The sequence below is a fragment of the Alligator sinensis genome, unplaced genomic scaffold, assembly GCF_000455745.1.
Source record: "Alligator sinensis unplaced genomic scaffold, ASM45574v1 scaffold505_1, whole genome shotgun sequence".
NCBI lineage: Eukaryota > Metazoa > Chordata > Crocodylia > Alligatoridae > Alligator > Alligator sinensis.
In genome coordinates this window covers 3,011,775-3,038,605 of record NW_005841940.1, presented here as the reverse complement: position 1 = coordinate 3,038,605, position 26,831 = coordinate 3,011,775, and the positions used below count along the sequence as shown (strand labels likewise).

Here is a 26,831-nt window from a genome sequence, read left to right as displayed (position 1 = left end):
ATGGTGGGTCTCCTGGTGAAGAGTTATTTAATTTATAACACCAGTAGTGTGGGAGAAACTTGATGTTAGACATTATAAACCACAATCCATCCTATGTCTTTACCAACCAGGAGAGCATCAGGGTCTAATATATGAACAAAGTGCCAAAATCATTCTTGATGTGACTGCACTGAAGTCAGCAGTGTTATACCATGGATGGATCTGGCTCACTTTGTTTTCAAGCAGAAACTTCTTCAAATTCTAAATTACTTTGTGTCAGTTTTACAGTCTTTGCTGGACACTGCCATCTGCAAGGATCTGTCCTGTAAGATATAAATGCTGCATTTTATCATCAGGGCACGGGATCATGAGGACACACAATAACTGCCATCAAGAAAGAAAGGATGATAATTCTCTCACAAAATTATATTTGGGATATTTCTTAAAACTCCTATAGCCCATCGAAATCAGGAATGCCCTTCCTAACCATGAAACCAAGCTAGCCCCACTCTGACATTTTCTCCTTTCATTCAGGTTGCTGAACATAACAGTCAAGGAAGACAACAAGTGCATGAGACAGCTGGAGGAAGGGAGAAAGAAGCTGTGTTTCAAACCTACCCACGGTGCCCAGCAGCTTGGGTATTGCAAAACACTCACAGGTCTGCTGACCCTTTACCAGAGTTTAAGAAACCAAAGACCAAAGCACTGAAGTGTGACACGAGGCAACATGACACCACCAAAGGCTTACTCACTTTCCCTGAGATTTTCACACACTTCTTTCTTTCCTTCAGCACGCAGCTTTACTTGACCTGTGCCTCCTGGCTCCTAAGGAGGGATTTCTTCTGCTGGTACTCTGTGGTCAGGGGTTACTGTACCAGAAAGAACCATTATTTTGAATGTGACTGAATAGCCCCACAAGCCCTATGTTTTGTATCTCCCTGACAGATGATCAGCTGGAATCTCTTGCTCTTGGCCTTTGTCCTTGGCATCGGTGGGACTTTCCAGTATGGGTTACAAATCTCGATCATAAACCCTCCTGCTGAGGTAAGCAAAAACTGCAAAGAAAACGAACAAATAGCTTTTCAATCCAGATTCTTTCACTGATTTTTCCTGGCCTGTCTCAGAACACTTTTGGCTTCTGCTTCCAATACTTGTGGCCCTGGTAACCATCATAGTTTTTCTACCACTGAGCTGGAAAGTAAAGGAAGGCTCTGGGGAATTCATAGCAGTGGGTACTTTTCCATTCCTCAGCCCTGGTCCAATCCTTTAGATCAATGTTTCTCAACTTTTCTAGACTCAAGGCACCCCTTGGAAAATGCCAGGTCTTACTTTTCACTTGGTTTTTCACTACAGAAAAATAATAGAGCAATTCTTCTGTTGCTATGAACTCAGAAAGACCACAGCAGGTGAGATTGTTTTTAACAATATGGATTCCTATTTAAAATCTCCAGATTTACCTTGTAAATTATGTTTGTACACCTAGCAATTCTAACACTGTGGCACCCCCATGGCACCCTTCAAAAGCTCCCAAGGGAATCACTGCTCTAGAGTGCATGACCTTTTCCTCTCTCATGAAGTATAAGGTCCCTTGTATCCATTTTTATTTCATCTTTTTAGCTAAGTGCTGGTCATAGGTGCAAAAAGTGTCAGGATCAGAACTGGGTATGACACTGGCATCAAGGGGCAGGAGCAAGGTACTTGTCTTTGGAAAAAGAAAGTAAGTGTGGTAGGTGAGACTGCAAAAGGGACTTAGAAAGATATCAACATTTAAACTTGAACTTTATTACTTATTACCAGTTTTACAGTAGCATGTAGGAACCCTAATCAAGAAGCAGGTCCTTCTTCTGCTGTGTACTGGACAGTCAAGTAACAAAGAGGACAGAATTTGCCTTTAGAAAGCAAACAGTCAAGGGAAGAAATCCTGGACCCACTTCAATTTATGGAAATGTTGCCATGGATTTCAGCATGGCCTGGATTTCATCCAAGGCATCAGACAGAATATAACAGGTGGATAAAACAGAGAAGCGGGAGTGGGTAGCAAGATCACATAACAAAACAAGGCGAGTTTATCAGATTAACAGAGGTCAGGTCACTGCTTGCCTAACAATATGTATAACTGATATTTAATATTGATATCTACTGCTGTTCTTTGCACTTTGTGGATGAAATGTTGGCACCACTGAAGTAAACAACAAAAGTCCCATCATTTTCACTGGGCCCATGATTTCACCCCAGGTGTCATGAATACATGAAATAAAGAGAATATGTTACTCAAAAGAAGAAAAGTTGATCGAATCCAATTCTTTCTGTTTTTGTTCCAAGCACATTAAGAGCTTCATCAGTGAGATTTGGCTGGAGAGATACAGCTTTCCTCTCAGTGACAAGGGAGTCACATTACTGTGGTCCTCCATCGTGTCCATTTACAGTATCGGGGGGCTGCTGGGCTCCATGTATGCTGGATATTTTTCTATTAGATTTGGAAGGTAGGACAAATCTTTGTATGAGTCTATTTCTACTTACTCCAGTGACTGCAAAAACAAGTGACTCATGTCCTAAAGGAAACAGGCTGGCTGCAGACCCCAATGTCCTTTATCATGATTCACCCAAAGCACCGTGAGCTTCTCCCACAAAGAAAGGAAGTAGTTCAGAATGGCAATAAGGTGAAAAATATAATCTTATCCATTAGGAATTTCAATAGAAATGTTCAAAGCAGCCAGGTTGAGTTTAGGGGATACTTCAAGGGGGATCCTTATGGGAAAGTCTCACCATTACCAATGGTTTACCAAAGTTCATCCTCCCATCTAAACATAGACTCATATTGCAGCAGAGCACACATGAGCAGTGTTCTCAAAAGCTGCAGCTGGCTTTTCACTCTGTGAAAGACAGTTGTCCTTTCCTCATGCCTTCTGGGCTCAAGTTGGTTGTGAGTATGGTATTATTATAGTGAAATGCATCCCAGAATCTTTAGCTGATTTAAATTTCATGTAACTGTTGTTGAATGGTCAGTGAATGACACGCTCAGTATCATTATACTCAAGTTTCTTTCATATAAATTTCAGGAAGAAAGCCATGCTGTTTGTCAACATCCCTGCTCTCCTTGGTGCAGCTCTGATGGGATTCAGCAAGGTATTTGGATCCTTTGAGATGATCCTGCTTGGCAGATTCTTCTCTGGAGTCTGTACAGGTACATTTGCATACATCTTGTATTGATCTAAAAGGCACCTGACACCACCACAGTATTCTCCCATGAAGAAGTAAAAGGGCCTACCATGCCTGGTTATTTGAGCCTGGGACCTTTTAAAAATCTCTCTAAGGTACCACAGAAAGTTATGGTTCTATATAGACTTTAAATTAAGTAAATGATAAGAGTAACAGTTAATAGTGTACAACCTTTGCCTGTCTCCTATTCTTCTAAGTCAGAATTTACCATAGATAATATGGACAGAAAAGCACTGAAAATGTCAAAATATGCCCAGTATTTTTAGAAACACGCTCACTCGATAGTAAACCAACCTCTGATGTAGCTTTTCATGTAGAACTGCCCTGTCTGATATTCTGTTTCTATCTTTGCAGGTTTAGGTCTGAATATTCATCTCATGTATGTTGGAGAATGTGCTCCAAAGAAATTGCGTGGAGTCACTGCTATAACAGCTTCTACAGCCATCGCCATTGGAAAATTTGTAGGATTTGCCATTGGACTTGAGTAAGGAGACTTGAGGCTTATTTTTCTTTTCTCTTTTTTCTTCCTACTAAAATAAAAGAACATGTTTATGTAAGACTCCTGAAAGATAACTTAGCATCCCATGCTTCTCAGAGTATTCCAGGAAGCTAGTCTGCCAGACTGAATGAGTGTAGCCCAAGTTGCTAAGTCGTAACTGAATGGGAAACAAAAATATTATGCAACTATAAATTCCTGAAGGTCTTTGTTTCAACCACCATGAGCTTTCTAGCAAAGGAATGAAAGAGACAGATCAATCAAGATCATCATAAACCTTACAAAAAAGAACATTTTTAATAGATTTCAGTACATATTTGGTGCAATATCTGAAATAGCTACAATACTTCTAAAATTGGATTTTGCTTTTTTCTTAGAGGGTAGAAGGTATGAACTAGATCCTTCAATCTATCAAATGTTATTTCAAAAGGACACAAATATATACAGATTCACCAACTCAGGCAAATGCATACTCACCTGTGCACACCCTACCCGATACATGCTTTTTTAATAACTAGCTCCCCTGTACTAAGAAGTCACCATACAGGCATACCCACATCTGTCAGACTCACTGCAGGTGTGAGCTGACCTATAAACTGGGTGTTAAATGGCAGACTCCATCTTTGATGAAACAGGTACATCCCTGGAGTAGGAAACAGCAGATCAACATCTCCTATACTTCTAAATACTTGCACGGATAGTCTCTTTCGGGTCTTTAGCTCCAGGGTAACCAATCAATATTGCTATATTTACATGTATGCAGACTGCCACAAACTACCATAATTCAGGTTCTCTTACTGCTGTACTTCTGTTTCAGAGAAATTCTGGGAGCAAAAGCCCTTTGGCCCATTCTCATGGGGGTCAGTGCAATCCCAGCATTAATCCAGATGGTCACACTGCCTTTTTTCCCTGACTCTCCACGTTACCTTCTAATCGACAAAAAGGACAAAGAGGGTTGTGTCAAAGGTACAAAAATATGTCCTTAGTACTATCTTTAGCAAAGTTGGGCTGTTTCCTTAACAAATCCTTGGGCTTCAGTTTAAAAGTATAATTACTAGGCAAACCACACAAACATGTATGGAGTGGAGAATAAAACCCTGGTTTCTTTTAACTCCAAATCCTAAACCCTCTGTATTTGAGGTAAGGATCTCTTCTACACTAGCATTAATATCTCCCTTATTCTGTCAGACACTTGAGGGTGACATGATCACACACACATACATGTGCATATGAATGTGATGAAATTAACTTGCATTAATAAGCTCTGGAGTTTATTGCTCCTGGGGGCCACATTTACACATGCTGCAGAGGGGCTGGTTGGGATCATGAAGGTGCTTCAGTGCAGGGCTACCTGGCAGGCAGCCCCCACAGTGAAACACCCTTGTGCCCCAGCCAGCTGGGGCAATGTCTACAAATGTGCTGCTGTCTACATGTGTTTTTTACTCTGCAGCAGGATAGTACTTGTATTTACAAGTACCGTCCTTCTGCAGAATACATTAATTTACTCCAGCCTAATAGGGGTGCACATTTAGATACATGGCATTTACTGTGCAGCTAATTAATCTGCTGTGCAGTAAATGTCTTGTGTAGATGTGCCCAGAGTATATTACAATCTTCGTGTTAGCCCATGACCTTCTGTCTCATAGTAGCCAGGGGCAGATACAGTATATTCAGGACCTGTATAAGATGCCAAATTGCCACTATTTAGTTGTAACCTTTTACTATCATGGCACAGCAAACAGTCCATTACGACCACTCTGCCTCTTCCGTAATTCTTTAAGTGTAGTTCTGAATACAAGTATTAATTTATACTAAAAAAACAATGATCAAGCAGCCTTGTGCTATTATCTCTTTTTACATTTTGAAAGATGAAACTCTGAAGCAAGAAAGATTTCTTAGCATAAAACTCATTTTTCCTAGAGCTCTGTGTTTTGGGGTTTGCATTGGCCTGCCTGATGTAGGGGGATTTCTTTGTTGAGCAGAAAAGGGCTCTGAGCAGGTTGGGTTTGATTTTCACTGAAATGCCATAAGCAGTTACTGGCCTACAGGAAGACTAATATCAATATTGTGATCAGAAGGATCAACATAAACTGAAGAAAATATCCTACTTGCTCAAAGATGCCTTTTTAAAATAATCTGTAGCTAACATGAGAAAACTACTGCCAGAGTGCAAGGAAATGGTATTCTGAATCATCATATAATTTAATAAATGAATGTAAATGCAGAGGGACTAAATACAGTATTTTATACTGGATCTTTTCTTTTTTCCTTTGGATAGCTATGAAACAGCTTTGGGGAGATAATGACCATGTGGCTGAAATAGATGACATGATAGCGGAACAAGAAATCATCAATGGAGAGAAGGCAAAAAGTGTTCTAGATCTCTTCAGGGACCAATCTGTGCGCTGGCAGCTGATCACTCTCTTTCTCGTCTGTTGCTGTCTGCAACTAATTGGTGTCAATGCAGTAAGTGTACTACTTTTCTCAGACTTCCTCTCATCTAGATTCCTGATGATTCATAAACTAAAAGGATGCTTTGGAAACAGTAGTGAATTGTAATTTGTGAAGCAAATATGGGTATAATAAAAATGAAAGAATTAAATTACTTCCCAGGAAAGGCCTATAGACGATGGGGAGCATGGAGTAGACAAAGAAAGGTAGCCCATACAATGCCCTCTGAAGGCTTGTGCATGAATTGTTTATGGTGTTATCATGAAGAGTAAATGCAGTCTGGGGCAGAATTCAATGATCCTTCATGTGCCTAAATAGCCTTTCCGGCACTTAGGCACAGTTTGTGATACCCATGCAGTATGGGCACAAAAGCATCCATATGGATGCTGCACATTCTCACTAGGATACACAGTGGTTGGGCAGATATGCATACATGTATCTGTATGCCTGAGTGCAATCCTGTGTTTAGCCTCAGCAGCAGAGTGGTCAAGTCATTGGCCCAGAAAGCAGGAGACCTAAACCCCAAGGCCCCTCATCCAGGAGAGGTCTATGTTTCTTTTGCTTTACAGAAACACTGCTCAAACCATCTCACCACAGGTTGGGCATTACCCAGGTAGTTTTTCAGTGCTCCTTTTGAAGCCAAGCCATCATACAATGCATTTAATAGTCATTAGATAAAATGAAAGAAAAAGGGTAAAGAAAATTTCTGCTTCTTTGGGAGCCAGAGTCTAGGCTAGAACCCAAGACCCATTCCTTTTGGAGGTAGTAGCCATATCATTAAGCCACACACCCCCTAGCTTGTTTAATTATTAGCCCCAGATCTCTCCCTCTCTTTATGTCCTAGCAGCCAGTTTAAAAAGCAGAGCTGAAGAAAGGAGTTGATAATGCCTGATGGAAACTCTGCTCCTTTGGTTTACTAGGTGAAGGTTAGGCAGTAACAGCAAAGAGAATAATACCGCGTTCTGTAAAAGTTTGGGGTTGTTTTTTCTTATGGGTATGGCTTATTGCTTTCTCTTTTTCCAGGTTTATTTTTATGCATATGACATCTTCATGAAAGCTGGAATTCCCTTCTCTCAAATACGTTATGTCTCTCTGGGAACTGGTATCACTGAGGTTATCACCACTATTCTTTGTGTAAGTTGTTTTTGAGCAGAACTGTTTTGCAGAGATACCTATTTCATTTTATTTAATGATACTGTTTAAAGCAGTTTGGGGAAACAAATATCTATAACAAAATAATAATAATGTCTTGCACTTGATATTGTTCATACAAACATTACAATCTATTTAGCAAAAAATGTGTATTATTAACCCTTTTATAGATGAGACATTACAGTTTTCCTCAAGGTCACAGAGCAAGTCATTGGCCAAATCAGAAATAGAATCTGAAAGTGTCCTAACTCCCAAGCACATGTACCTCCTACAAAGCAAAATTCTCAGTAGCTATTATTTAGGATGTTTCTGCTTTTTATCTTTACGTTTCCTTCTACTGCAGTACTCTGCCTTTTCATGTTCTTTGATTCTCTATTGCTGATCATTTTTTATTGGTTCCACAGGGTTTCCTTATTGAACGTGCAGGAAGGAAGCCATTGCTTTGGACAAGCTATGCAACTATGACCTTGGCCTTAGGGCTTCTCACAGCCACTCTCTCACTGCAGGTAAGATCCCATCTCATCTATGCACCTGAGCAATGATTTCTACAACTGTGTTTCCTTATGTTGCCACTACTGCTTCCACCTTCAAAACACCTGCTTTTTAACTCTGATTAGAAAGATGTATTTGGCTAATCACCTCCCTGAAGATGACTTGTCACAGAGCACATGAGCAACAGACTGCAGCCAATGGCTTGATTCAGCTGCAGGGTTGCCATTCATTTCTGTTCCCTGCCAGTTTCCATTTTGCTATTTCTCTATTGTTCATGATGTAGAAGAAGCTTGATTAACTGGAAATGTTCAGATGCAGTGTGGATTGAGCTTGTTTTAAAGGAGTTGTATGACACAAAATTTCTGATTCTAAGTGCTTTTGATTCCCGCTACAGGAGAGATCCTACTGGATACCGTACTGCTCTGTTGTGCTCATCTTTATTTTTATCATGAGTTTTGGAATTGGACCAGGTTGGTACTTTATAGCTGAATTACCTAGGTACCTTCTTTCTTTCCTCCAAAACAACATTTAGGCTGCAAACTACAGGGCTTTTCAGACTTTGCTAATTCTGTCCTGGTCAGCATTGCCTTTAGGGCAGAGGTGTCAAATCACCTGGACACAGGGGTCAGATGAGTAGCATGGGGCCAGTCTGTGGGACAGATGAGTAGTGTAGGGCTAGCTGGCAGGCCAAATTGGTCTCACATGCTGAATCCAGCTTGGGGGGCTGTCTGATGCAGATACTGCAAGCAGTGGCAGTCCACCCCTGTGTGTACTGTATGCAGTGCATGTACCGGATCTGGCCTGATCTGGCTAATGGGGGCATGCACTGCATACAGTGTGAGGAGTCTCATCTGAGACCCACAGGCAGTACTGCAAGCCAGATGATAAGGCTTCATGAACCAGATTCAGCCCCTAGGCCATATGTTTGACAAGCTTGCTTTTGTAGGTCTGATTTTGGGCAAGATGTACATTCACCTTCTGAAGCATTCCTAAACCATTCCCCACTCTGACTGTGACAGGCACTTAAATAATTGTAAATCCCTTTCATCTAGCATATCTTTGCTAGTTTATATTGTGAAATATATCTTCAGAGCATATGAAGATGTAGGTTTTCATTGAGGTATATAATGTAGCACATGATACAGAAATGTCTTTCTAGGTTTCTACGTTTTCTTTATTCTTTCTTTTGTTTTTTAGCTGGAGTGTCGTGTCCCCTGCCCACAGAAATCTTCATTCAATCATACAGACCTGCTGCCTACGTTTTCTGTGGTGGCTCAAACTGGATCCAACTCTTCATCATTGGATTGGTATTCCCTTTCATTGTGGTGAGCAAAGCAAGCATTTTTGCTTTAAAAGGGGGGTAGTGCTAGAACATGCTAATTTACATGAAGCTTCAGCACGCGAAGCTTAGAGCAAGCTTCACACAAGCGAACGGGGCTGACTCAGATGGAAGTTTACAGAGTGATGATGGCTATTTTAAATCTTTATTTGATACTTAGCCATTGTCCACTAGGAACACAGGAGGCTACTGTAGGTGCCATACGTGGTTAGAACTAGAGAGAGGTAAACCTGAAAGGTGTGGTTCAGACAAGCACTCAAACATTGAGACGGCTATCTGAATCTCCTCAAGCCCTTCCTGCCCCCCTTGTGAGAATGGATGTCAACCTATTTGTTTCTAGCAGCTCCTGCAGCACTGATAAGCACCAGGCAAGCCAAGGCCACGACAGCCATGAACCCGTGCTGGAACATTTTTCACATCCCTGTGCAGATTCTGTGCAGGGGAAAAGGGCAGATAGGGAGGGTCACTGGAGTATAATGTAGTATCCCGACCACTAAATCAAGCACTGACACTCAAAATCTGCTGAACAGGCAATTTCTTTACTTAAAATGAGGAGGGAAAAATTGGCCTGAATCTTAAAAATGGGGACCAGATACTGAGCTGCCATCAGTGCTGCTGTACTGATTTATACCAGCTCAGTACCTGATCCAGGTTTTTCCAAAACTGCTTCTAAAAAGGAGAATGGACTTGAAACCATTTGTATTAACTAAAGTCTCTCTATTTTTTTTCCTCATGCAGGATGGTCTTGGCACTTACTGTTTCATCTTTTTCTTACTGTATTGCTTGTTCATGGCTATTTTTGTCTTTCTGGTTATGCCAGAGACTAAAGGAAAGACTATGTTACAAATCAGGGAGGATTTCAACTGCCTGAACTATCGGGGAAAGAAGAAACTTATAGATCCGGAGAAGAGTGGCCATATGGTCATCACTACGCGACTCTAAGATTAAACGGCCCGGTGTTATTTTGTTCTTATGTGTATTACAGCAGTGCCTAGAAATGTCAAACAGGGATTGGAATTCTTTTGTGCTAGGCACCATGTAAAAATGAATTTAAAAAAAAACAGCTCCTGCCCCTAAGGGCAAAGGATAAATTCCATTTTCTACTCCAAAAGCTCAACTTTGAGCTGAATAAAATCCTGTAGAGAATTTTAAAAAAAACGCAACGCAAAGTATAATGAAAGAAAATCTAAGCCAGTGTCAGCAAGCAGCTGTTGTGCTGTTCATACGTGTTCTGGCTAAGATCAAGTGTAATATAATATACTGTCTTTATGCCTGGAAACAGGGTTGGTAAAGAACTAAGCAATAGCTGTCACACAAGCACTGATTACTAAACATGAATCTGGCATCGGAGAAAGATTGTAGAAATTTCAGTTGTTCAGCACATTTGTAAAATAGCAACAAACACGAAGGTAGAACTTTCTATTTGAAACAATCTGCTGCTATTTTTCATGCTTTCTTCAGTAAGTATTGTGAACTGTTGTTTATATCACATAAGTAAATATTTCCAAGACAGGGGAACTTATAGTATTTTTATCTATCCCAGTTAGAGAAAAGTATTTTGTCTGTCAGTGGTGTAGGTTGTAGCTGTGTTGGTCTGACTCTAAGGACATAGGCAGCCAAGGTTCTTTGGGTAAATCCAATATCTTTCATTAGACCAACTCAAATAGTTGGAAAAATTCTTCTTAGCAAGCTTTTGGGCACAAACACCCTTCATCAGGCTGAGTGAACATTGGCCAAGGGAAGCCCATAGCCACACCTGTATGTATCTATACAGTATCAGTGCCAAAGAGAAAAAAACCCTCAAGCTAGGATGTTCATAGGCTGCTTGTGATAACTTTCCCAGCTCAGCTAAATGGATGCTTGTACATGTCTATGCATGTAGCAAAGCTTCATACATTTAAAAAAATCTGGTCTGAAGGAAATAAGAAACAACTTAACTGGGCAAAGCACTGAAATACAGCCTGCTGCATCTGAACAAAAATTCATGTTTCCAGACCAGCTGTGAAAAATGAGGATATGGCATCTGCCGTGGACCAGACTGCAAAGCTCTAAGTGCCCTGACAGTCTCTGTGCCGTGTAAGCAGTGCACAGTCTGACCGAGCTGCAGAACAAAACCAGGTCAAAAGACAGGAGAATGTGAATGCGCTAGTCCACAGTAAGCAGCTTTCTCTTCACCAGAAACTATGCAATTTCCCCTTGGACTTGAATTAATAGTTAGTGCTGGCACAGAACAGCAACAGCAAGGGATTCTGGGACATTTAATTAATGGGACTCAAGAACTTCCTGCTGTTCAGCATCTACTGGGAAAACTCCATTCAGGAGTGTTTCCTTGTCTCTCCAGTTCTCTGGATATTTTATATTCTTACTCCAAAAGAGTTGAGGGGTAAAAAGGAATCACATTTGTTTTCTACATTTCCAGAAAAAGTGTACAGAAAAAGATGAAAAAAAAGAAAAATTGAAAAAAAAATACAACTGACTGTTGCCTTGGCAAGTGGAATTTATAACATTTAACACTTTGGGTCATTTAACACTTTTTATGCTCATATCTTCACAACAGAGTGTACAGATCTCATACAATGTACCTGAAGCCCTCACAAGCACAGTGGCCCTCCCCAGCACAAGCACCTTTCCTACTAACATGGTTTACAGGGAGCTGATGAGCAGAATACCTGAATCTCACTGTATTTTGTTCACCAGACAGACCTTATTTCTGACACAGTAGTTTTGAGCCACTAATTTCTGGTCCCATGCTCCTTTTCTTTTTAATGATCTTAATACAATCCTTGCATGGTCTCAAGAGCTTTATTGTTAGGCCTAATTCAATTTTATCAACTCTAATTTCTCCTTTCATAAATAACAATAATTGTAACAAGCTTTTAGACTTTTGGTATCTTGATCAATTTGCAGTACATGCCCTGCAATAATGTTCTTTTCACATAAAAATGAATGTGAGCGCAGCATACAGTAAAAGGAATAATAACAAAGTGTAAGGGGCCAGATCAATGACGTACCGTGGCTCTCCAGCACCGGGGGGCCAATAGTTGCATTTGTGCCTTCCTCCACCCCCCGTCCTTCTCGTAGCAATACTTAAAGTCACATCATGTGATAAGAACGATGAAGGGCCCAGCCGGCGCCCCCCCAGCCTGACACCCAGGGGACCATGGCCCCCACTCCCACGCCCGTCAGTCTGCCACTGGGCCAGATATGTTTTGAGTGAGAAGTCTGGCCAAAGGCATCTAAATTCCTATACTTCCTCTGCTAACAGTTAGGGTTAGAAAGGTATTTAGGTTCCTAAAAGATGTAGACAGACAATAAAGTAGGTTAAGAACCTAAATCTCATGGAAGGACAAGGAGAGGTAGTTGCCTACCCAACTTACGCAGACTTTTGAAGATCTTTAATGTCTGAAGGCCCAATTTAATGTTCAGTGTGATTTTCAAAAGTGCCCCAGGACCTAACTCTCTTTAAAAATCTGGCTAGAGGTGACTATCTGAATTTTTAAGCTCTTCTGTGTTTGTAAATGAAGTAAGCCACAGGCCCATGCATTTCAGTCCTCTGAAAGACTTAATACGCGCACCTCCCTTTGGCTTCAATGGGGTTTGAGGGCACTCATATTTCTTAGTTCATGACACTCAGGATGAAATTAACTCTCTGTCTTAGATCCTCTTTCCTCACAATCAATCTGCACCAAATTTCACAGTATGACACAACAGTCTGGTACTGACTTAGATCCTGGTGTGTCTCTCCAAACATTACAGCAAGTGACCTATCTGATCCCACTTAGTCAACCCAACTTTTCACCTACTTTCCTCCCTTAGGTAATTTTGTCAGCAAGTGGAGCAATGTTCAGTGTAACATTAACACAACAACCAGCTAAAATGGATTTTGGAGGATAGGTTAAGTGAGTACTTATAAGTCTGAAATACCTCTATCCAAGAAAGGTATGTATCCAAACTAGGCACTTTTCATTAATTTCTAGAGCTGGATCAAATGGGTCATACATTAACACAATACATTTCTGACAGTTACTGATCTCAGCATCAGTTTTGTAACAATCATCTTTCTAGCAACAGGTTAAACACTAGCAGGATACATCCAGCCCTTTTTTCCTTCTTAGGAAGATACATTTATCATCATGATAGGGTTGCTGTCTTTTACAGGTGTGCAAAGTGGGCCCTATTCAATTCGGATTCAGATTTGGCCTGGATCTGGGACAGTGATTCGATTCATTGATTCGGATCGCTGTCCCTGATTCAATTCAGCCGAATCTGAATCTGAAGATTGGATGCTGATTCGGAGAATCAGAGATTTGGACATAGACACAGTTTTAAAAGTTTTTTCTACATACCTCGAGGTAGCAGTGCAGCTTGTGAATGCTGTGATGCTGGGGCACATGGAGCATCCCACAGGAATGTGGGATGGGGGGCCCTCCACACGCTCAGCAGCGAACCCAGAAGTGGACCAGAAGTACTTCCACTCTACTTCTGGGTCTGCCAGGGAGCGTGCAAGAGAGGCCTCCCCACACCCCGCCCCAGAGGAGCACGGGGGGGCTCCCAGCGTACTCCCCAGTGTACCCGGAAATGGATCGGAAATGCTTCTGGTCTACTTCTGGGTCTGCTGTCAAGTGCGCTGGGGAGCCCCCCATGCTTCTTTGGGACACTCCATGTGCCCCAGCATCACAGCACTCGCAAACCCCTGCTACCGAGGGGGACGTAGAAAAAAACATTTAAAGATGTGGAGCACGGGGGGGCTCCCAGCGTACTCCCCAGTGTACCCGGAAATGGATCGGAAATGCTTCTGGTCTACTTCTGGGTCTGCTGTCAAGTGCGCTGGGGAGCCCCCCATGCTTCTTTGGGACACTCCATGTGCCCCAGCATCACAGCACTCGCAAACCCCTGCTACCGAGGGGGACGTAGAAAAAAACATTTAAAGATGTGTCCATGTCCAAATTTCTGAATCTTTCCAAATCTCTCCGAATCAATTTGGAGGGTTCCGATTGGATTCGGAGAGTTAAAGGGTCCTCTGGTTTGATTCAGATTTGGAGATTTGGCCACCGAATCAAGCCAAATGTCCACTGAATCGAATCAGGGACTGAAGCTTCGCACATCCCTACTCTCTTCCCCATGTAAACATTAAAGTATGGGGAGGGGTAATGTGGGAGAAGATACAAATGAGATATTTAGGCATGAGACCTAGGATGAAAATGGACAATAGTGTGGAAAGGAAGAGAAAATGATAGCAGAGATGGAGAGAAGGTGGATCTGTGCAGAGCCTTAGTGAGATTTGAAGTCCAAACTTGATACAAAAGGTAAAAGCAAAGCAATGCATGAAAATCAGCAAGGGAAGTAAAACAGAGTAGCAGATGAGGAAATTTATTTAGAAAACAGTACTTTGTATGAATGAAAGGAGGAAAAGATGAGATAGGTAGATGCCTGAAAGAAAAAGGCTGTGATAAAGCAAGGAAACACAAATATGAGAACAGGGAGTTCTGTAGTATGAACAGATAGGAAACATTTATTTTGGGGCTTCTGTAAAAGAGGAAGAGAGAAAATCTGAAAAATTATTTGATGTAAGGGAAAAGACAGAAAGGGGTTAAATAAAACACGGAGATTTCATTCCTGGTTGGTGCTAAGGATGATGGAGTAGTCACAAAACAAAGAACTGCAGGAGTGGGAAAGGTATGGGCAGAAAGATGAAAAGCTCAGTTTTCAAGGTATTAGCATGCTATATGGCAGCAAAACATTTAGTCATATATAATCAAGATGGATTAGTGATGTGAGATCAGATGGTGAAGAGGTCAAGGTATAACTCAGTACACATAGCCTGTGCTAAGGGAACACAGCTATGGTTTTCAACCCATATTTACCTAGTTAACTTGCAACTGCCCACAAATAGTGTGTCGGGTCCTATGAACCAGCACAGGAAAGCAGGGTTCTGTGACCCTGATTTACTTCATTGTAAGGTGCCTAATGCACTGAATGCAGGGTTTCTGTTTTGGTTTTGGTTTTTGTTATTTTGCTGATTCCCTCAGGTTGGTCCTGCTAGCTCTAAGTTCAGTATGTGATGAGAGGCTATGGTGCTTTTCTGACAGAGGGACCTCTTTCAGGAAAACCCCAAAGATAGTTAATCTCTGGAGGCAGCTTAGATGAGTGTTAATGTTACTTGTTATATCCACTAATAATATGGCCAAAGGAAAAGACTATATCCAGATCATACTATTATGTGTATTCTCACTTTGGAGAGCCACATAAAACATTTTCAAAGTCTGAAAATGAAATCTGTTTCTTTGATTAACCCTTTTTCCTCTCCTTAATATGAACACAGTGGTTTGCTATTATAGACTTGCTTTCCTGTGCTGGGGTACAGGCTGTGATTTTTACACTCTTATTTTTCTGGGGAATATGTTGCATGGATGCTTTCATTTTAGAGAAGGAATATATATACATGACACTGACTCCTCCATTAGTCAGCAAGGCCATGTTGTCGTTTGCATGGCAGAGTGTTTGACATACGTATTTTTTGAAATATTAAGCTGTACTGAATTCTGTCCAATGGTTGAAAAATAATATAATTCACTGAAAAGCTAGGAAGTAAATATTTAACTCCAGTCCCAGGATGTCAGTTCTGTTTTACCTAAATTCCATGCTTAGTTAAAAAGTATAGAAACCAGATTACTTATTTCACAGACTTGAAAGGGATTCTAGGTTCAGTCAAGTTTTCAACAAGAAATGGCAAGTTTCTTCTCAAACCTGGTGAGTATCCAGCTTTTTCATCATATTAGAAAGTAATAAGAGGGAAACCCCCACCCTAGCTACTAATGCCGGTGCTAGGGAGCCGACTGTACAATTACAGTGAACACACTTTAAAATAGGTAAACCATACAAGGTGGGAATGAGACATTTTTTTCTGGTGAAGTTGAACAGAGGAAGAAAATGGTTTTGAGGGCATTATTTCTTTAACAGTAATAGGGAAGGGTGCATTTAATAAGGATGAGTTGATCCTGATGAGAAACTTCCAGGAATAGCTGGAAGCTGAGTTAAAAACGCAGAAGAACAGATACAACACAATGGGACTGTAACGGCATGCTGAACTTCTTTGAGGGACTATTAGGAAGGCAATACCTTCAAAAATGTACTAGAGATACACTGAGTTGTAAGCAATAGAGGTATGAGAGAATGACTATGTGGGAAGGCACGTAAAAACAGGCCCTGTAAGATGGACGCCAAACTGCTGTGTAAAATTGCAGCTTGAAAAGCATTATAGCAGAGTGCTATGTTTATTACAGTGAAGGCCGAGAGCCCCGTTCTCTTTAAAGGTTGACATTTCTAAATATTCTAAAACTCCCCTGCTTATTTGGGTTGCACTGAACTTTGGATAGCAGGATGGGTTAATTTGTCAAATTTGGTGTCATTAAAAGAAGGAGTTCTTTAGACACAGCCTCCTAAAAGACAGATTTTTATTTTTTTTTACTGTTGGCAACTTCTACCAATCAAAAAGCTTAAATCTTAACTGGTTAGCATGCACCTTACCTAATCCATATTGCCTACTGTGCCTTTGGGGAACAAAATTGAACTTAGTATTCAAGAAAGAGCCAGGCTTTATACGCAGTCATGAATTAATGAACTAAGTTGCCTTGGACATTCAGTTGACTTTATAGACTTTGCCTGCCAATTTTCATGCGAAGTGGGAAGCTTAAGGAGACATGAATTAATTGTTGAATCAGTCCAATGCTAAGTGAATCCAACTCTTTGTGGCATTCTTCAGAAAATGCATCTAAACAGACTCTGTTCCTGCTTGGACATTTCTTATACTGTGGAAATGTAATCTGCATAAAGCAGAATATTGAGAACATACTCAAATCATTTTTTAAATTAAAATAAAATACGTGGAAATGGCTGCAGCAATCAGAGAGGACAAAAGAGGTGACAGAATTTCACCCAATTTCTTTCAGATTATGCTTCCAACAGTAGTTTATTCTAAACCATATTTCTCTAGTTTGTTTAAGAGAATGTCAAGAGGAAAAACTTTATTCAAGTCCAGGTATATCACCTCTACTGTTTTTCTCCTATCCACAAGGCCTGTTTCTGTCATAGAAGGAAATTAGCTTGGTTTAACATGAATTTCCTGGCAAATTCACATTGGCTGTTCCTGACCACCTCATCATCTTCTAGGTGCTTACAGATTGTTTATTCCTGATAGTGCCTTTCTAGGAACTGAAGTTATGTCAGTAATTCCTTAAGGTCTCTTTTTTCCTCTTTTAAAAACAGATGAGAACCCAGAGAGTTCTCATGAATGGATCTGCGTCATCCTGGCAAGAAGTGGCCAGTGGTGTCCCTCAGGGGTCCGTAGGTCAACATCTTTATCAATGATTTGGATGTGGGGGTGAAAAGCTCTCTGGCCAAGTTTGAAGATGACGCCAAGTTATGGGGGAGTGTGGCCATGCCAGAAGATAGGTTGAAGATACAGGCAGACCTGGACAGGTTGGAGAGTTAGGTGAACCAGAACCAGACGAAGTTCAACACTCAGAAGTGTAAGGTCTGGGGGCAAACAATCCCCAACATATCTACAGGTTCAGCCACGACAATTTGACTTGCCCCACAGCCAAAAGGGACCTAGGGGTAGCGATCGACCATCGCATGAACGTGAGCCGGCAGTGTGATGCTGTGGCCAGCAGGGCAAACAACATGCTGGCATGCATTAACTGTTGCATCACATGCAAAACTAAGGAAGTGATACTCTCACTGTACTCCACACTGGTGAGACCACAGCTGGAGTACTGCGTCCAGTTCTGGGCACCACACTTTAACTAGGACATGGAAAAACTTGAGAGGGTCCAGAGAAGAGCCACCCATATGATCAGGGACTTGCAAGACAAGCCATACGAGGAGAGGCTGAGGGACTTGGGCATCTTCAGACTACAGAAGAGAAGGCTGAGAGGGGACTTGGTAGAGGCTTACTGCTACATCAGGGGAGTACATCAAGAACTCGGTGAACAGCTGTTCACCAGGGCACCCCTGGGGAAGACCAGGAGCAATGGATACAAACTCCTGGAAGGCCGCTTCAGGCTCAATTCCAGGAAAAACTGTTTCACAATCCAAAGTTCAGACTGTGGAATAAACTCCCTCCGGTGATGGTGCAGTCACCTACCCTGGAAATCTTCAAAAGGAGACAAGACAGTCACCTTGCTGGGGTCACTTGACCCCAGTTGTCTTTTCCTGCCTCATGCTGGGGGGCTGGACCCCATGATCTACAAGGTCCCTTCCAGCCCCTTACAATCTATGAATCTAAGATACTATGATTGCCTCTTCCAGTGTTCTGAAACCTCACCCATTCTCCATGGTTCTCCAAGATACTTGCCAATGGCTCTGACATTGCTTTGCCAATTTACTAGGTAATTTAGAGTAAAGTTCGTTAGGCCCACATGATTTGAAGGCATCTAACTTTTCTAAGTAGCCTTTAATCTGTTCCTATTGTATTCTAGCCTAAGTTCCTGACCCTTTACCATTATTCCTAATTGTATTAGTCATTTGATCAAAATTAACCTGTTTAGTGAGGACTGTAGCAAAAAGGCAGTAAAAAGACTTTCTGCACCTGCCCAACAAATGTTTAGCCCACTTCTGAAAAAAATACCATCCCCGCTAAACTGAAAAACCTCTCTTACCCTTATACATGTAATGTTATGAACATAGGCAGACAAGGTTCCTTGGGTGAATTTGATATTTTTTATTAGACCAACCCAAATGGTTGGAGAATAGTCATTAAGCAAGCTTTCAGGTTCAAAAACCCTTCGTCAAGCTAAGGAAGCTTCAGCAGTTGGTGTGTGCTCTTCCTGGATGGAATCTATGAATGTTATGGATGCTATAAACATTATACTTTCACTTACCAATCATAAACAACACAGATCACTTACCTCTCATCTAACTACTGACAACTCCCTGTGTTCCATTCCTGATACAACCAGCACATGGGAGAGTGAAATAAGGCATAATGGAGTTCTCTTTTTGATAACAGGTAATCAAACAGAAGATCTCACTCCCTTCTCTGGGGCATGGCCTTCCCAGGTTACTTCATATCATAAGCACAGCTCTGCCAAGCTGCTCCATCTACTCATGGTGCCAGTCAGTGCAGTTACACTTAGTTCCGTGAATGCAGCTGTAGAGCTTGCCAATAATTTTGATTAGCTCTTGAAAGCACGGATGGGTGTGCATCTTAACTCTTCATTCCCAAGTTTCCTCAAAGTTTGAGTTTTGCTGCACTCAAAATTCAGAAGGGACGTAAAATATTCCTAAGCAATCTTAACCCTTCATTAACAAGAAAGGATGTGGATACATGGACCTGAGGAACATGCCATTCTCATGGTCCGCAAACATGTTTTATCATCTTTTGACAGGTCCAGTACCAGAGGCTATTTCAAATGTTCTTTGTTCTGGGAATTGGAGGAAACCTCTTATGTGGTTTTCAGATTTCTGTGATCAACTACCCTTCCATGGTAAGCAAACCTTTAAACAAAGACAGCTCTGGGGTTGGATCTCCATGGAGCTGTGTTTTGCCCAAAGGCAGCTCTAAGAAAAAGTATTTTTATTTAAACTATTCCCAGCTCCTCCACTTAATCCTCTCCAATAGGAAAGAGTAAGATAAGAATCCATGTAAAGGATACAATTTCATATCATTCATGGCATTCCAGTAGCCTAACCAAAGGGTAGAGGTTGTTGGAATATGATTATTATTCTCTGTTTGGTCTAGTGCTGAACTGAAGGACTCAAGGAGAGGAGTTTGGTGCTAATACTTTCTTCATTGTGAACCATTTTTAAGTCCCTGCAGTCATCCTCTTTGGACTAGATCATAAGGGTTTTATGCAACTTATAAAACTGGTGCAGACAGAGTCCTCCCTAAAGTATAAGCATTGAAAATAATGGATGTTTATCTCTAACCTGTTATTTGGCTTTCCTCCCTTTGTACTTGTTACCTACACTCAAGAACATTTACATAATAAAGGAATTCATAAAAGGCCCAATACTTGAATGGAAATTCATAGTGGGCACATCTACACACTCATTAATGCACTATAATTAAAGCACATTAAGTTTAGTACCTGTAATGACAGGAACTAATTTAATCCACCATAATCAGCACTACTGTGCACTAGCACAAATGAACAGGTTTTTGGGGTGTGTCTACACGTGCACACACTAAGGTGCATTAATGCAGTGAGCGGACCAACTTGAGACTAAAGTTAGTCCCAAATCTGTCAACATACACAGCATTAATGCGCCTTAACACATCTACACGTGCATTAAGGCAGTTTACCTATTCACACCTAAATTTGATATCTGCTTTTGCAGGTATCAAATTTAGGTGCAAATAGCCTAACACCACTATTTTTAATGAGCGTTAAGGGTGCACATGTGTAGACCCACACCCTTAATGTGCCTTAAAAATAGCTAATGTGCCTTAAATTGGCATGTGTAGATACACCCTTTGTGATGTTAATGTGCAGTAGACTAAATCTACTGTGTATTAGCACAGGTTTTGACCGCTGCACTAATGCACAGTAGAAATAGTCTACTGCACTCAAAAGGTCTCATGTAGACATGCCCAGTGTTGTACACGCTATGTTTTAGTAGACTAAATGGTGAAATTAGTTGAGGTGTGAAGATTATTTGATTATTGCATAATAAATCTATGAAAAAGTAGCCCAATTTTCAGCAGTCTTTGCTTAAGAAAGAAGCCCTAGACTGGAATAATAATATTAATGAATTAATTTTCTTCTCAAGATTGTGGTGGACTGGAAGAATTTGCTAGAAAAGCTTACATGCAATTTGTCTCCAGTTTTTATAATACAATCATAATGGTGCAGTAAAAAATAATAAACATTTCTTGCACTGTTTTTTAACTGCACTACAGCTATAAAATTAATAAACATCAATTTGAAGTGGATTGTACAAAACACAGCTTGGTAATAATAAGACTTGTGTCTATGGAGGTTAGGGCTTATCTTAAATCTGACTTTGCAAAGGACTCCCCTTTTGTCCTTCTTTAACTAATAACTACCAGTTGAAATAATTTAAAAAACCAACTTTATAGATAGTAAAGAATGATGTGAGTTATGCATTGGAGTAATGAAAATCCCCTTTTCCTTCCCAGCACATGAAGAGGTTTATCAATGAAACCTGGCTGGAACGATACAGTTCTCCCCTCCATCAGGAGTCCCTCACATTGCTGTGGTCCCTCATTGTGTCTATCTACTGTGTAGGGGGACTGGTAGGGTGTCTGTGTATCGGATACCTGTCTGAAAAATATGGAAAGTATGTATTTTTTCTGAACAGCTTGCTAATCAGGAATTGTAACAAGGGAGCAAACTTAACAAAAAAAAAATAGCTAATACAGTGAATAGTGAATGTGGGCATTGTTCATGTACCTAGCTAGTGAAAATAGCAGCATATAATAATATAAATGTTAAAATATAAAATATATTAAAATAGACTGATAAAAATATACAATCATTGCTGTTTACCTACTGCTTTCTTCATGTTTTTTAATACAACATATAGCTCTCTATTTTTTTGTAAACAATTGTGATAGATTGCCTTAAAAAAAAAAAGTTTTAGTTTTTAATTGTTTGGGTATGTTTTAAGAACCTTTCAAGTTCATGCTTCTGTGAATACAGTCTGGGCTTCAGAGAAATGAAGCAAAAGCCACTTTGGGATAATTTACTACTCCTGCCTTTGAAGATGAGGAAGGGAGAAAGGAGTTGTAATTCTCTCTTGTCTGATGTGGCTACTTACCACAGCTCTTTATAAAGCTGAGCTTTATTGTTTCTTTTCTTTAAATTTTGGAGTATATGCTCAATAGGCTATGAAATCCCAAGAAGGAAACGATGAAGTCTAATTCCTCCAGCCTTTAACATGTCAGGAAACCGCATTAGCTTCAGGACAGTGCCCCCACACATGTGGTGGCAGGGAAAAGACAGGTCTGGTTTAACTTACACCACCTTGGTATCAATCATGTCCCTATCTAACTGGAACTGATGTGCCCTTCAAGTGCTAGATTTAATGGCAGCCATTAACACGAGGACAATCATTAAAAGGAGGCACTCTGGGGAAAACCTGATCCATGTCTGTATTTAATTTGCTCTTGCAGAAAGAAATGTCTATTGTTCAACTGTCTGCTTATAATAGTAGCTGCATTACACGTGGGTTTCAGTAAGCCAGCTAAGTCTTTTGAGATGATTCTGATTGGACGTGCTCTCTATGGCCTGAGTGCAGGTAAGACCTCACACTACTCTACGTAGACAAGTTAATGGGAATTCTCTTGTGATACCATAGGGACTACTTCCTCTGGGAGTTTCTTGTAGTGCATGGCACACCAAACAGAGCAAGAAGGAGTAGGGAAAAGGTGAAGTCTAACTCACCTAATATCAGGAGCAGCAAGCTGCCCAAACCTATAGTGGACTAGCTGGGGAGGGATTATATAATAATAAACTGTAGCAAATCATCCTACACATAAGATCTCAGCTGAAAAAATGTTGGAGATGGGAATAATCATTTGTTAAATGTCTTTGTTGTTTTTGGATAAGATATACCAATAATTTTTCTGTTTGGCTACTTATCGTAGAAGGTACTTATGGAACAGAAAGAGGAGGAGTGCACTACCCTTTAGCAAAACATGATTTGAAAAATGAGAATTTCATTTTCTATAAATAAACCTGTCCAATTTTTACTTCCCATTCCAGGAGTATGTTTGAATGTACACATCCAGTACGCAGGAGAAATTTCACCCAAGAAGCTGCGTGGATTTGCAAACACTCTTCCCCCAGTGTTTTTTACACTAGGAAAAGCCTTAGGGCAAATTATGGGACTAAGGTATCTATCACCATAGTTTTAGAGTGTCTTACAATGTTTAATGCATTTAGGAAGTGTCTACATGTTGTCCTATGGTGATGTAGCAACGGGCTACATCGCTGTATGGCATGCTACGGTGACATAGTGATCACGTGTGTCTACATATATGATCGTCAGCTACATCGCTATAGTGGCACACTCCCTGGGTATAGCACGCTGCTACAGTGACATAGTGGTGAAATCTAACCATGCACCAGGAGCACAGCACAGTAACCACCCATACTTTTAGTACTTCCTTTCGGAAGTAGCAACATCACCATACGGCGATGTATAGATGCACCCTTATACTCATACCTTTGTGAGTCAGGGAAGTTGTGTAAGTCCCATTTTGCCTATGGAGACCTGAGGCACATATGAAGCTAAGTGACATGGTCACATAGGTGCCCTCTACACATCACAGGTATTTCACAGTTAACCAGTTAATTGTAGTTACCAACAAGCTATCACATGCTAAAAAGCTTCAACCAGGTATAAAGTTAGACCTCGAAAATGTGTGCTAACTTTACAGCCGGTTGCTAGCCAGGTTTAATTTGCATGTGTAGCAGGATCTCCTTAGCAGGTGGGAGCCCCATTAGCTGACAGGGCTCCCAGCCTCAGGGGCGCACCTTGACAAACATGAAACCCCACTGGGGATCGCAGCTGCCATGATCCCCAAGGCTCAGGGATGCCTGAAACCCACAACCCACACAGGGCTCTTGGTCCCAGCTACACCATGCAGAGTCCCACTGTTGAGGGGACTCTCAGCTGCAGCTGCGCCTCACATGCAGCCAGGACCCAGAGCCCCCAAAACAGAGGGGCTGCTCAGCCCCATCTACCAGGATCCCCCTGCAATAGCAATAAGGCATGATTGTATCTAAAGTGCTGTCTCACAATCACACCTCCTGCCATGCACATGTGGCACGACAAGAGGTGCGATTGTATGGATCACGCATTAGATCTAATTGCGCTTTTATCTGCATGTGTAGAGGGGGCCATAGGAAGTCAGTGGTGGAGCAGGCCAGGGAAATTTGCTCCCCCGCATATTAGGCTAACATCCTAATACTAACCATCCTTATTGTAGCATACATATATTATCTACAAATGAAGCAGTAGAGATACTAGCTCTTTTCATCCCCTTCTTTCCATTGTCTGTTTATACAGCGTCAGTCTCTCTGTCTTGTGTCAGTTTCTCTATCATTTCAAAAAGAATTTATAGCATTTAATATTAAGTTCTTGCATATAACCATTTTAGAGAAGATTCGTCCTTTCTTGACAGCTTAGTGTAAATTTCAGCTTTGGTTCAGATAGCTACTGTATTTAACAAATTCCCCGCGCCCCACTGTCACCACCTTTTAAACAATGGAAAAACTCAGAACATACTATAGAACTAAGTTACTTAACTATTTTTCTTTCTACTTGTACAAATACCCTCTTTTATTTCAACATATTTTCCCCATTTTCAGTTATACATTGTTTTTGTAGTTTTAGTCCTTGCTCCAGAACACAACCTATCAAATTTAATTTTTATTATCCCATAAGTATATTGTATCTGCTTTCTACAGAGACCTTTTAGGAACAGAATCCCTGTGGCACTTGTTGTTGGCCTCCTGCGGAATTGGGGCATTGTTCCAGCTGATTTTTTTGCCATTCTTTCCTGAATCCCCACCCTATCTTCTGATACAAAAGGGAGACAAAGAAGGCTGCTTAAAAGGTAACATTGGCTCTCAGATTTGTTATATTGATAACCACTGAAGAAAAGGACCTGTTAGATAGAAACAAGTTTCCTACTATCTAGCCCCAAGCTTTTTTGATAATTCTATATTACAAGGACTTAATGGAGATACTTGTGCAGAGTCCATTTAGTATAGACAAAAAACAACAGTCAGAAATTATTGAAGCTCTCCAGTTAAATTATTAGTTTTACTCAAGCAATCCAGCAGTCACCCACCAGCTAATAACAATGTCTGAGCATTACCAATAAACCTTTGACTTCTTCGCTCAGTGACTGAGGGATGAATGTATGGATTTAATGATTAATGAACGATCTGATCACTAATTCATTAAATGTCTGAAAAATAAAGTGTGTGGATGGATCATCTGATGGATTTCCACGCTTTGCTCCTTCTCTTCAATAGCCATGAAGCAGCTTTGGGGTGAGGGGAACTATCAAGAGGACATGGATGACCTGATGAAGGAGAAAGAAGCATTGAAAAGCACCAAGACCATGGGCGTCCTGGAATTGATAAAAGAACCATCCCTGCGCTGGCAAATGAATATCCTGTTTCTCCTTGTAATGACTCTACAGCTTTGTGGTTTGAATGCAGTTGAGTGTTCTTCCTTTCTAACCTAAGAATTAATAGTAGGTAGCATTAAGAATGCCACAAAACCACAGTTCCTATTGGTTACTTTTCCTTGATCCACGTTAGTCCCACAAACAGCTCTCTGTCAAAGGCAGATCGTTATACATACTCACATTCTGACTCCAGGATCTCAACAGCGCCTCATCCAGATTTGTATTTCAATTTTCCTTATGTTCCCATATCAGGTAGCAGTAGATATTTATTGCCATCTCCTCTTTATTCTGCCTGATGCCGGAGATTCATCTGGCAAGGATCTCCTTCTCATTGTGTCTAACCTTCTATGTTTCTCTTTATAAACCTCACTGTACGTCATGCTCGTGCTGATGCTTGTGCATGTGGTTTTTCCCCAGCAGCACAGGCAGAAGAAAGACAAAACTGATGGTAATTTGAGACAGCTCTGCAGTCTTCTACTGCAGGGAAGTGGCACCTACTGGTCTAGGAACTCTTCAGGCTTTTGATGAGTAATTGTAAAACCATTACAGAATTAGCAGTTGTGTTTGGAAAAGCCCTGAAAATTGCACTCTAACTGCTATTTTGATATACCCTCTCTCTCTTCTCTCCCTCCCAATGCCATTCTTCTGCTGCAACCAGATCCTTCCTCCTGGTCCTTTATTTATTCCCTCTGTCTTCCTAACACGATGCTTCTTTCAACACCATCCTTTTCTTGACTGTCAAATCCTTTCCCTTAATCCCCAAAAGACCCCTGAATTTCAGATGTCATACTGGTGTCCCCACTTCTGTCTGTACAAAGAGAATCCAAAGTCCTCAGTTTCCTCTCATGGGTCCCACTAAGGCCCACCTGGTGACACAATACTGGTGAAAGATCTAGATCTGAGAAGTGCTACACAAGGACACTTCATATATCTTGACTGCATTTCATTTTCTAATGTTTTCTAAATGCATTTTCCAGATCTACTTTTACACCTTTGAAGTGTTCCGCACAGCCAGGCTGGATGAAGACCTCATTCCATATATATCATTAGGAGTGGGGATCTGTGAACTCTTCTCCATGATCCTGTGTGTAAGTCATACCTAGCAGAGGCTGGAACAATGCAATGTGATGAGACCCAGTTTTCTCTTAGAATGAATGGGAACTTCACTATGTAAACTGAATAATCTTTCTATATCACTGCACAACTCTGCAAAACAGTATTTCCAGCCCCTCTGGATGATTTCTCATTTTCTGGGAGCTCACAATCCATGATTTTTCTTAAACATCCAGGCTTATATTATTTAAAACTGGAGCTCATATCATGCTCCCTTGATTATTAAGTTTAAATAACTGCTAGGTTACTTAAGACCAGATACAGTAGACACAGCAAAGGCAGAGAGGAGCAATGGCACTTTGTGGTAAGATAGGTCTTGATGATGGGTAAATTGGATGGAATAGTTGATTCTTAATCAAATTTTCAAAAGTGTACTCACACATCTGAAAAATGGTTTTTAGCATATGCAGTCTGGAGCA

At 40.9% G+C, this 26,831-nt stretch overlaps 1 protein-coding gene across 1 annotated transcript in view; it reads left to right on the top strand.

Annotated features, from left to right (window-relative positions):
• The window catches only part of LOC102372710, a 33,734-nt gene that overhangs the window by 825 nt on the left and 6,078 nt on the right, over window positions 1–26,831 (top strand). The window contains exons 2-19 of the mRNA XM_025199287.1: window positions 514–618; window positions 925–1,023; window positions 2,302–2,462; window positions 3,039–3,163; window positions 3,553–3,682; window positions 4,512–4,660; window positions 5,973–6,160; window positions 7,169–7,279; window positions 7,702–7,803; window positions 8,184–8,259; window positions 8,987–9,114; window positions 19,517–19,615; window positions 21,271–21,431; window positions 22,267–22,391; window positions 22,859–22,988; window positions 24,569–24,717; window positions 25,142–25,329; window positions 26,277–26,387. Of these exons, the coding sequence (XP_025055072.1) occupies window positions 514–618; window positions 925–1,023; window positions 2,302–2,462; window positions 3,039–3,163; window positions 3,553–3,682; window positions 4,512–4,660; window positions 5,973–6,160; window positions 7,169–7,279; window positions 7,702–7,803; window positions 8,184–8,259; window positions 8,987–9,114; window positions 19,517–19,615; window positions 21,271–21,431; window positions 22,267–22,391; window positions 22,859–22,988; window positions 24,569–24,717; window positions 25,142–25,329; window positions 26,277–26,387 (2,337 nt within the window). The remainder of the gene's footprint in view (window positions 1–513; window positions 619–924; window positions 1,024–2,301; window positions 2,463–3,038; window positions 3,164–3,552; window positions 3,683–4,511; window positions 4,661–5,972; window positions 6,161–7,168; window positions 7,280–7,701; window positions 7,804–8,183; window positions 8,260–8,986; window positions 9,115–19,516; window positions 19,616–21,270; window positions 21,432–22,266; window positions 22,392–22,858; window positions 22,989–24,568; window positions 24,718–25,141; window positions 25,330–26,276; window positions 26,388–26,831) is intronic.